Raw genomic sequence first — 12,292 nt, forward strand, 5'->3', positions numbered from 1 at the left:
AAATTAGGACGTATAGTAGTCTTTCTATAAAGTTTTGTTTAGTGGTATGTTACCCCAAAAATCTTCAATGGAAAATTCAAAAAATAAGCAATTCATAACTTTTCAATTGCACACTGTTTTGAGTAGTGTGATGAAAGCTTGTGCTGTCCTCCTCTGTCCTGTGGAGACATGAATCATCCCTCTGTTCAGCATCTTCACACTGTCTACACTACTTGCCCATCAGTCACTCAGTAGCTATAGGGGTTATCACATCAGAAAAAACAACAGATACAGGAGTCGCTACTATCTGTGGTTGCCAGCATCCACTGGGGGCCTTGGAACATGGCCATGTGGGTGAGGGGGAACCAGTGTAACTCCACTGGAAAGATGAGGGATGGGGCTTGTGCGTGGTACAGAGAGAAGGGGCCCCAGATCCTCATCTTCCATGGTCAACCCATGGATACTTTCTAAGGCTCAGCAATTGATTAGCAACACAAGCTTGTTATTTAAGAGATGACGGACACAAAGGACCATATCTGGTAGGAAATATCCAGAATAGGCAAATCCACAGACTGATGCAGGTGAACCCCAAGACTGGGGCTCACCCGGGGAGAGTTCTTGGCTTCACCCAAGAAAGAATTCAAGAGCAAGCTTGCAGTGAAAGAAAGAAAGTTTGGCCGGGTGTGGTGGCTCACTCCTGTAATCCCAGTACTTCGGGAGGCCAAGATGGGTGGGTCACTTGAGCCCAGGAGTTCAAGATCAGTCTGGGCAACATGGAGCAACACTGTCTCTGCTAAAAATACAAAAATTAGCCCAGCTGGTGGTACACGTCTATAGTCCCAGCTACTCAGGAGGCTGAGGTGGGAGGATGCAGTGAGCCATGACCATCCCACTGCACTCCAGCCTAGGCAACAGAGTGAGACCCTGTCTCAAAAAAAAGGATGAAAGAAAGTTTATTAGAGCAACAGCATACAGCAAAATAGCTGCTCCACAAAGCAGAACTACCCCATAGGCAGAGGCCCAGAGCAGCACTGGTGGACTGCTGGTGGACTAGCTATATTTATACCCACTCTTAATTATACGCTAAATAAGGGGCAGGTTATTCACAAACTTTCTGGGAAAGGGGCGGGGAGTTCCCAGAACCATATAAGGTAACTTCCAGGTTATTGCCATGACATCATAAACTGCTATGGCACTGGTAGGAGTGTCTTATGCAAATGTATTATAATTAGTGTATAATGAACAATTAGAGCAATGAGAAGTCGCTTACATGGCCTGTTGGTCCTAGCTGGTGTGGGCTAGTTTCTTTGCTATTAGTTCATTCTGCTTTGATCAGCAGGGTGGTGACCAAGGTGGGGAAAACAAGTCCTGCTGATCTCCTGCCTCAAGGCCAGGGCTAGCAAGAACAGGGAGGGCCGGGAGGGAAAGGGGATGGCAAGGAGGGAGGAGGGTCTATTTGGGGGTGATGAAATGTTCTCAGATTGACTGTGGCCAGGTGTGGTGGCTCATGCTTATAATCCCAGCACTATGGGAGGCTGAGCAGAAGGATTACTTGAGCCCGGGAGTTTAAGACCAGCCTGGGCAACACAGTGAGACCCCATCACTACAAAAAATAAAAAGCTGTGGCTGGGTGCAGTGGCTCACACCTGTAATCCCACACTTTGGGAGGCCGAGGAGGGTGGATCACCTGAGGTCAGGAGTTCTAGACCAGCCTGGCTAACATGGCGAAACCCTGTCTCTACTAAAAATACAAAAATTAGCCAGACGTGGTGGTGGGTGCCTGTAATCACAGCTATACAGGAGGCTGAGGCAGGAGAATTGCTTGAATCTGGGAAGCGGAGATTGCAGTGAGCCGAGATCACACCACTGCACTCTAGCCTGGATGACAGAGTGAGACTCCATCTCAAAAAAATAAAAAAAGTTAGCTGGGTGTGGTGGTGCCTGCCTGTGGTCCCAGCTACTGGAGGATTGCTTGAGCCAGGCTAGGGGTGCCAGCAAGGTCCCATGTGGGGCACAGCCTGGGCCCTGGAGCAGCGATCCAGAGCCTCAGGTACAGGGTTGCCAGAGACCCGGACCGAGGTGGTACCTCAGGTGGCCCCTCTGAGGAGAGCAGGCCAAGGGGCATGAGCGTAGCCACCTGCCCATCCCTGCCCTCACCCCGCCCCTCTCTGGCCCAGTGGCCTTTGGAGACCCTCTCCCTTGGTCCCGCCCACCTGAGGCGGAACCCGTCTTTGGGTGGCACCTGCGCAGCTGTCCCCTCCCTGACTACTCCCTACTGCCCAGCGGGCGCACCTCTGGCACCCTCAGAAACAGGCCCCTCTTGGGTCATTGCCTCCTGCTCCCCACGCTTGTGACTCTTGGGGACCCCAGGCACTTTGGCCTTTGTGGGGCCTTTCCTCCAGAAAAACATGAAAAGTTATCACTTAAGACTGTGTTGGTATAAAGAATATATTAGTACATTTTTATCTTAGGCATTAAGACATTCTCTTAAACCTACAAGTGTATTTTTTTCTTCTGATTTTAAAATATAGTCAAATGCTTTCGTGGCCCTTCAATATATATTGTGGGCCTTGGGCCCAGTGCACTGGGTGGCTGCCCTGCTCATAAACCTTCTGTGGCTCCCTGGTGCCCACTGTAGTAAGACGCTTGCTTCAATGTCCAGTGCTATCACAGACGAGTGAACAAAATGCCACCACAGCTCAGAGGAGAGGAGATTAGAGACTCATCCTAGATCCATCCACCCAGAACATTTCACTGTTATGTGCCAGGAGGACGACAGAGCAAGATTCTGTCTCAAAACAAAACAAACAAAAAAACTGTGCAGGTTTGCCTAGCACCCACACTGACTGAGGAAAGTAGCTAAACTAGTACTGTAGATTACTCTAGAATGGGAAACAGTACATGTTAATGGATATAATACCTACTGCGTTTAATGTAGTCAAATGTCGTGATGGCCAGAATAAAACTTCTGATATGCATATGACATTGTAGGCATTAAACTAGCACAATTCTCAGGACCACCCTAGAGAGGTAGCTATTTTGAGTATTCCCTGTTATGAGGACACATGAGACTTGCTCAAAGTCACACGGAGTTAAAGAGGGAGACCAGAATAAACTACACTCCACTGCCTAAAGCCTGTCTTTTAAGTATTCACACTACTACTGCCTTTGCAGACAGTATATGAGACATGGAATCAGTGTTAGAGATCATCTGTTTCAATTTTCTCATTTTACTGATGAGGAAAATAGAGTTTCAAAGAAGAGATATGGCTTGGGTCTCCTGACCATTGACCTACAGATCTTCGCATTGTACCTTCTATGATTGAATCTTACTCTGAAGTTTAAAATATGCTTCGAACAGTAAGAACTTCAAAACTGCAGTTAACTGCAATCTCAAATGGAACCAGAATGACGTTTCAACTCAAAAGACCTAGATTTGAGTACAAATGTCATTAATCCTTATGACAAGTCTAAAATACTTGCAGCAATCTTAAAATGCTCCAGAATGCTTCTTAGCCCAAATCTTTAAAGTGAGAAGCCAGCCAGTTGAAAAGTTCCACTTATCTATGTTGAGGGCTGTGGAAATGGGGCAGTGGTGAGTTAATTATGGGCATGTTTGGTGGAAGAGATGAGGCAATAGATTTCTCTAAATTGTGAAGAAAGGCTGGGGCATAGGCACACTAACCAGGTGCGTTTTAGAGACTAGACTGGGGTTCAAAGGATTTACCTACACCAGAGCAGACTCATACCTCCCTCCAGTGGGCGGTAATTAATCCCGGCTGATATGGTTTGGTTGCGTCCCCACCCAAATCTCATCTTGAATTCCCACGTGTTGTGGGAGGGACCCAGTGGGAAGTAACTGAATAATGAGGGCAGGTCTTTCCCGTGCTGTTCTCATGACAGTAAGTCTCATGAGATCTGATGGTTAAGGGGGACTTTTCCTGCAAAAGCTCTCCTCTCGTCTGCCACCAAGTAAGATGTGCCTTTCACCTTCTCCCATGATTGTGAGGCCTCCCCAGCCACATGGAACTGTAAGTCAATTAAACTTCTCTTTCATAAATTGCCCAGTATTGGGGTATTTATAAGTAGTGTGAAAATGGACTAATACACTGGCTAAGTCCATGCCTACCCCCCATAATACTTCACTCCAAGGACAGACATGAGAACTACAGATAGAGTTGGCAGAGAAGATGCCTGCTTGCTCTCTTTGGCTATCTGACTGGCAAGTACTAGATCTGAGGTTGAATCATCTTTTGGCAGCAGAGCTGTCTCCTTTGATCACACTGCAGCCCTCAGCTTCAGTCACACTAGGTTCTCAGATAAACCTACTCTTGGATCTAGTGGAGGGAGAGGAAAATTCTTCCTGGAAAGGGCCAGATAGTAAATATATTTTAGCTTTTGAGGGCCATATGGTCTTTGTCACAACTCAATTCTGCTGTCATGCAAAAGTCTCGATAAATAATGTGTCAACAAATGAGTGAGGCTTAGGTTCCAATAAAATTTTATTTATGAACACTAAAATTTGAATTTCATATGCTTTTCTCATGCCACAAAATATTATTCTTTTGATTGTATTCAACCTTTTTAAAAACCATTTTTAGCTCACAAGCTGTACAAAAACAGATGGTGAGTAAATTGGCCCACAGACCGGTTTGCTAGCCCCTGGGCTTAAGAGATCTGTCCACTTACTCTTCAACATGCAGAGTGTGAACTATGTGAACTGCATAGGCCACAGCAATCTTACTGCATCCATTCCCGCTGCATCATTATTTTTGATTTGTATTCATTCAGTCCACCGAAGCATTCACTTGGCACCTCTCCAAATCTGGGTACTGTGCAAGATCCTTCCTTGGGACACTGAAGGAAAATCAGACGCGGCCCTTGCAAGTTCGCAGACTCTCCGGTATCCAGATACTACGGCTCTCATAGTATCAGAAAACACAGCCACAAGCGCAGGTAAGTATCAGAGGTGTTTTACGAGATACATGTATCAGATTCTTAAGGCTGCTGTACCAAAATACCACAAACTGCATGGCTTAAAACAACAGAAATTTATTCCCTCACAATCCTGGAGGCCAGATGTCTGAAATCAAGATATTGGTAGGGTTGGTTCCTTCTCGAGACTCTGAGGGAGAATCTGTGACATGCCTGTTTTCCTAGCTTCTAGTGACTTCCTCCAATTCTTAGGGTTCTTTGGCTCATAGATGCATTGCTCTAATCTCTGCCTCCATCTTCCCATGGCCTTCAGCTCTGTGTGTCTATTTCCCCTTCTTTTCTAAGAGCTAGTCATTGAATTTAGGGCCCACCCTACTACAGGTTGATCTCATTTCCAGGTCCTTGATTTCATCTGCAAAAACTTTTTCCAAATAATGTCACACGTGGAGATTCCCAGTGAATGTATCTCCTGGGGGCCACTATTCAGCCTATTACACTATTCTTAGAAGATGCCTAGAAGGATATGGCCAATGTTATCCAGAAGGCTTCATGAAGGAGGTAATAGAAGCTAACCCTTCAAAGATGAAAGTTGGCGTTCATTAGAGGGTCACAAGGGGAGGAAGGGAATGTCAGGTTCAGGGACCAGCCAGACCAGAGCTAAGGAAGTGACATCACATGGAACAATTTGTGAACAGCAAGCAGTAGGGCCTGGCTGCAGGACAGGGTGTGAAGTGGGGGAGCAGTGATCAGGAGGGCCAGAGAGATCAGCAGGGATGTGATCTTGAGAAGCTGTGTGTGCCATGATCTGGCCCTATTAATCCAGAAGGGTCTGATGGAAGCCTCTGTGATTCTCTTCCATGGTTAAACATTTTAATTGTATTATACCTCGGATATTCCTAAATATTTAAAACACTGGCATGGTTGAATTAGACAACCTTTAAGTAGTCTGTTCCAACCATGAGATTTAGATTTCATGATTTAGGTTTTATGATCTTAAACTGAAACCTGTTAGTTTTCTACCACTAGTGAGATCATGGCCTCTGCTTTTCTCCTGGGAAGTCCCTCTTATAATCACTCTCTTCCCATGATTAAAGGGCTACTCTGCCTTCATGTTGCTACCCGCTCCCCTGGAAATGGAGAATCAAGCAAGGATGTGGTTTTCCTTCCATTACTACATCCATACAAGAGTAAATCAAGAATAAAAGTCCAGTTAATGAAAAGATCACTGGTCTTAATATACTTAGCAAAATTTTAAAGGCAATTAAAAGTATATACATAGACAATGATCAAAATTCTAATGAAAAGACCCAGCTCTCCCCTAAAAGAAGAAAAAATCATGTAATGTATATATGCATTCCATAAAAACATACATGGGGAAAACTTCAGAAGCCTAAAAACAAAACATCAGTAAACCAAGCCACACTTAGAAAAATGAAAGCTGATTTTTATTTTATCATCAACAGCCATTCTTTAGACATGAACATGCATACGTAATATTCTACGCACACATCACAGCTTTTAACGTTAGTTAATAAAGGTTAAACACACAACATACATCCTTACAAAAAAAGTCAAAATGCAAACTTAAAACTTTAAACAAAAGTATTACTAATTTAAAAAAAGTTTGTGTTGGGTACCATTTGTACAACACAGTTAATTTAAACATTTTCATTTTGGTTGCACATGAAAAAGGCGGCAGTAGAAAATAAAGTCATTGAGGGTTTTTAAATAGCAGAATAGGCAGTTTTGCCATGCAGGAGAAGCAATATTAAATATTAGTTTCAAAAAAAATCCACATTTAAAAATATTTAGTTCAAGTCACAGAATTTTTCTCAGTAGAGACCCCAATGCAATGCATAATTAGCTGCCTTAGATGGCCCGTTTGAAAGGATGATATCCCTTCAGAGTGTAACTTTACTGATTTTGGCACAGAAAAGAAGTCTTAAGAACAAGAACATGATTAAAAAAGAGGGAAGAGGAACAGAGGAAAGAAATAAAAGCAAGAATAAATGAGATAGTAATTGCAATCACTAAAAAACTGCATTCTCAGTCATTGCAGAATACTGTCTTCTGTCTACAGCAGGTGCTTATTCCAGAATTGTTATTGCAGCATGGATTTAATTTGCTTGGAGGTAGTCTCATCATTCAAATGTTTTGTTGTGTACCTAAAAAAAGAAAAGAAAAAAGATCAATTTTAGGAACTTAAAAAATAATCAGCATCGGGTTCTCTAATTATGACAGGATGGAGAATTGGTCTCAGCAAAACTCATAAAATTATGGCTTCTCATTGTAGCTTTAACCCTGTTCAGGTTCTGCACAGCCTGTCATCCTCACCCCCTTTCTAACTGAATAGCCAGTAGCTATTTAGTAGCTATTTAACTTAGTTACAACTACATTGCTGAAATGATTGGTTGACCTCTCAAGCAAACAATTAGCTGTAACTTCTCCCTCAGAAGAAAATGCTGTTCTATCCCAGAGGCTGGCAAATTATAGCCCATGGGCCATCCAATCCACCCATTTTTTTGTGGACTGTGAGCTAATTCTATTTTTTAACCTTTTGGATGACTGGGGGGCAAAGGAAGACAAAAAAAGAAATAGTAATATTTCATGTGTTATTGTGGAAATTCTATGAAATTCAAATTTCAGTGCTTACATATAAAAGTTTTACTGAAACACACCAAGTTGACTCATTCATGTATCATCTATGGTTACTTTCTTGTTATGGTGGCAGAGGTGAGGAGCTGTAACAGAAACCATGTGGCCCACAAGGCCTTTAATATCTACTTACTCTCTGGCTCTTTACAGAAAAGTGTTTCAACCCCTTTTCTATTCTGTATTTAAGATGCCTCAATTACTACAGCTGTTATATCTCTAAAATGTCTCAATTCTCCCAAGTGCCTTATTTCTAGGCATGTGTTTTGCTACATGCATGCAAATCCAACATAAGAATCCAAAAAAGAATCACAAAGAGTGATTATTATAAAGATTCACAACAGTATTCCCTTAAACAGTAAAAATCCACTAAGCAAGCTTACTATGTCTCAGGCACTGTTCAAGGAGCTTACAACCTAGCAGACGGAGAAAGATAATGATACACTAATATTAGTGACAGGGTAAAGCCTAGCAGCAAAGGAGAGAAGTATAACAAGAAGAGGCTACATACAGAGACAGGGAAACACCATCTCACATGGACACCCAGAGGCCATACATAGTAAGGAGTCTGGAGATTATTTTAAGTGCAGTAAAAGCCAGTGGAGCATATTAAGCAGGAGAGGGGTGTGATGCCACTTAAGTTTGATCATTCTGGCTGTTGAGGGCAAGCTGTGGAGAACAGAAGGAGCAGCAGGGAGGCATTAAATAAGGGGGCTGTTACTGAGCACCAAGTGTGAGATAATCAGATGTCAAGGCTTGGGCCAGATTACAGCAGCAATGGAGACAGGTGTTCAATGCGTGAATGTGGACTGTATTTTGGATATAACCCAGACAGACAAATCTGGTTCACAAGAATTCCACATATAATCTTAAGGACTAGATCGTTTTTTCTAGAGACAAGGTCTGGCTATATTACCCTGGTTGGCCTTCAATTCCTGGGCTCAAGCAATCCTCCTGCCTTGGGCTCACAAGTAGCTGGGATGACAGGTGTGTGCCACCATGCCCAGCTAGGACTACATCCTTTTCAGCAGGTCCACATAGATCTTTCTGTGTTTAAGAAATTTAAACCCAATTCCTATTAGGTTCATTTCAAATTAATTTAAAAACCGAAGAATGCTTATTAAGTACCTGATATACTGTCTACAATGTTACTGAGAAGTCACTCCCAAACTGTTCTCATGTTTTTGAATAGGTATCAGAGTGCCTGGCACATAATTGGTGCTCAATAAATACTTGCGGAAGGAAGACAAGATAAGCAGCCAGGTTGGAAAGAAAAAAAAAATCCATAAAGGAATACTGACATTAAATGCTAAGTGATGTCGCAAGGATTTAACCTTTTTGTTCTCTTTATGTAGATAAAGTATACGCAATTACACGAAATCCTACAGATGTCTCGTAGTTCTCAAAATTCTTCATTTGTTTCTCCTCCACTTCTTTATATAACTAAATAGTAGAAAGAGCCAAGCAATGTGCACAGTAAAATTTCTACTGCAGAGTAGTTAAAAGTATCACTACTCAGCAATGTACTGTACTATTCAAAGAGTGCTAAGTGTTTTCCTCTCTACCCATGACGCAAGTTCTCGCTCCTTCTGTGGGATGTGATCTTGGCTTCCTTCTTTGGACAAAGCCAATCCAGAGCACACTGCATCACCACACTCACTTATCAAGAAAAGGCCAATATTATCTAATATACATGAAAATAAAACATGAAGATATATGGCATTATTTTCCTTTGTGCACAAAAACAAATTTTTTTTCCAAGTGCGACTGTTTTACTAAAGAAAACCAATTATTATTTACCTTTACTCTTAAATTTAATAAAGAAGACAATTATCTACTACTGAATCTGAACTCCCAGCTCTCTTTTTTTCTTTCCCTCTTATGATTAAATGTATTTGGTTCCATTTTTCCACCTGTAAAATGGACATATGTATGACTTGATGCCTTCTCTTAGTAGCACAGGAAGTTCTATGCATTATCTGCATCAGCTAGGGTGTTTGTTTAAAAGGAAAGTGCCTGAGTCCCAAGTCAGACCTGATTTTGTTGTTTCTAAAAGCAACATTTTATTTTCTAGTTTCCATTATCTATTATAATAGGAAAGAAAATGTACCAAACTGACAGGTGACTCTTGCCTCCGTGGTGCTTTCCTTCCCTCCCCTCTCCCTCAAACACAGATTACTTTGTGGGAGACTTCAACCCTGTCTTTCACTCGCCATCACTGGTCTCCTCTGCTTTCATTCTAAGGAAAAGGAAACTGAACTACCCTTAAAGTGAAACGTAGATTCTGAGTTAGGCATACTACCTTCAAGCTCAAGAAAGAATCCTAAAACCTCCTAGATCTCAATTACCTTCAAGTTTTTAAAAACGATTTCCTGCCACTTGCTGGCTTCAAAGAGCCTGACCAATCAGAAAGACAAAGTCTTGGGAGAAAAATCAGGTTGACTGAGACACAGGGAGTATTCAGAAAGAAACCAAGGAGGAAAGACTCATGATATCATTAAATATTGGCAAAACCACTGAAGTATGCGTTGTAAAAACCCCAAGAATACAGAATTCTAAAAACTAGGCTTATGGTTAAAATAGTTTGACATTATAAGGATTTTAAATTATGTTCCTTAATCTTGCTGATGTTCATTTAGAATAGATCACCTTTATTCAGGCAGCTACCGCTTATGCAACACTTTTCATAATCTTTTAAAAACTATTTTTAAACATTTTTTCATAATCTTAATAAAATCATTTGACAGTTCCGCTTAGCTGAAATGACACAGCCTACATTTTATGTGGTAAATATCATTATATAAATATTTCTGTGTTCATGTAATTTTTGTGTTTAAACCCCCAAAAAATCAAGTAATGGGACATCATCTTTTATGTCATGTGAATACTACCAATTAAATCTCTGTAGTCAAATGTTATAAAGTATCGAGATTTTCATTTAAAAATGTTCTAGCAGCTGGGCACAGTGGCTCATGCTGTAATCTCAGCACTTTGGGAGGCCGAGGTGGGTGGATCACTTGAGGTCAGGAGTTTGAGACCAGCCTGGCCAACATGGTGAAACGCCATCTTTACTAAAAATACAAAACACAGGCACACGCCTGTGATCCCAGCTACTTGGGAGGCTGAGGCAGGAGAATCACTTGAACCCGGGAGGCCGAGGTTGCAATAAGCCAAGATCATGCCAGTGTACTCTAGCCTGGGTGACAGAGCGAGATTCCAACTCTAAATGAAGAAATAATGTTCTAGCATTCGTAGAAGTTTGAGCAACTAAATTAAGTAAAACTAATCTAAGAAAAGACATTAAATAATGACTACTTAATTTTTATTGTAGGAAATACATAAAAATAACAGAACACAAGTCAGCACAAATGTAATTACATTCTATTAAGAGGAAAGAGCTAGTTACAAGCCACTTTGTATATTATTTTGTAAAAAGATAACTACTACATAGAGCTATTATCTACATATGTAAAGAAAAAACTCTGGAAGGCTATATGCTAATAGTGGCTTATCTCAAAATGGTGAGATTACATTATTTCTTTTTATTTACATTTTCTTATGTTTTCTGAATTTTATTTATAACTGGTATATAATACTTTTATTACAAAAACAAGCAATCTCTGTTTGAAGAGAAGCAACAAGTAAAAGCCAAAATCTTCAACCAGAAAATGAAGCTGCTATTGTCATGTGTCCCACACATTCCTCATCATAAAATACTGTAACCAGTGTTTGGAAGCAAGATTATCAATAAACAAAATAAGATCTTCATATTTCTAGCTTGAACACTTATTTTTATATCCTATTCACACTTAATGCATTTTCTTTACATAAACATCGACCATTTTCCTTACAGATTTTTTCTGTACATATGTACACGTACATATACACACCTGAGAGCATTTAGAAGACCTTCTACACTATTAGGAGGTTGGTCCTTAAGAACTTTGATACAACCTTTCATCTAAAGAAAAAGAAAACAGAAAAGGTAAAACAGCCATTTTTTTCATGTAACATTCCTTTTCAAAACAGTAAAATAAATCAAGACCATAACTATGGAACTCAAGAGATTACATACTATGTCAAATTAATTATTCTTAGAACAGAAAAAAACCCAACCGAAGAGTTATTATTCTCACTTAGTGAAAACAAAATCTTTTTGAGAACAAAATCAGTCAAACTAATGTACCACCCATGCAATGAAAAACAAAGGGTTTGCTAAGGGAAGACTTCTGGAAAAGGTGCTGAGTGGCGATTTAAAGGACAGAATGGGCTGGGCGCGGTGGCTCAGGCCTGTAATCCCAGCACTCTGGGAGGCCGAGGCGGGCGGATCACAAGGTCAGGAGTTCGAGACCATCCTGCCTAACACGGTAAAACCCCGTCTCTGCTAAAAATACAAAAAAATTAGCCAGGCGTGGTGGCGGGCGCCTGTAGTCCCAGCTACTCGGGAGGCTGAGGCAGGAGAATGGCGTGAACCTGGGAGGCGGAGCTTGTAGTGAGCCGAGATCGCACCACTGCACTCCAGCCTGGGCAACAGAGCAAGATTCCATCACAAAAAATAAAATAAAATAAAAAAATAAAGGACAGAATGAGTACGTTAGTAAGGAAAAGGAGCTTTCAGGTAGAGAAACCTCACAGAGTAAAGTATCACACAGAGGATAGATAGGAATTTTTCAGCACTGCACCTGGAGTTATGAGAGGCTGAAAGCCAGGATGAGTCATATGAAGT

General features: G+C 41.3%; 1 protein-coding gene across 12 annotated transcripts in view; it reads right to left on the reverse strand.

Moving 5' to 3' along the window:
- Window positions 1-6,337: 6,337 nt before the first annotated feature.
- The window catches only part of CYRIB (CYFIP related Rac1 interactor B), a 175,980-nt gene continuing 170,025 nt past the window's right edge, over window positions 6,338-12,292 (reverse strand). For all 12 annotated transcript variants that reach the window (XM_034966584.3, XM_034966590.3, XM_034966595.3 and 9 more), the window contains 2 exons: window positions 11,457-11,527; window positions 6,338-7,079 (listed from right to left, as the gene is read on the reverse strand). In XM_034966584.3, coding sequence (XP_034822475.1) covers window positions 7,016-7,079; window positions 11,457-11,527 — 135 coding nt within the window. In that variant the 3' untranslated portion in view covers window positions 6,338-7,015. The remainder of the gene's footprint in view (window positions 7,080-11,456; window positions 11,528-12,292) is intronic.

Source organism: Pan paniscus, chromosome 7 (genome assembly GCF_029289425.2).
Source record: "Pan paniscus chromosome 7, NHGRI_mPanPan1-v2.0_pri, whole genome shotgun sequence".
Lineage (NCBI taxonomy): Eukaryota > Metazoa > Chordata > Mammalia > Primates > Hominidae > Pan > Pan paniscus.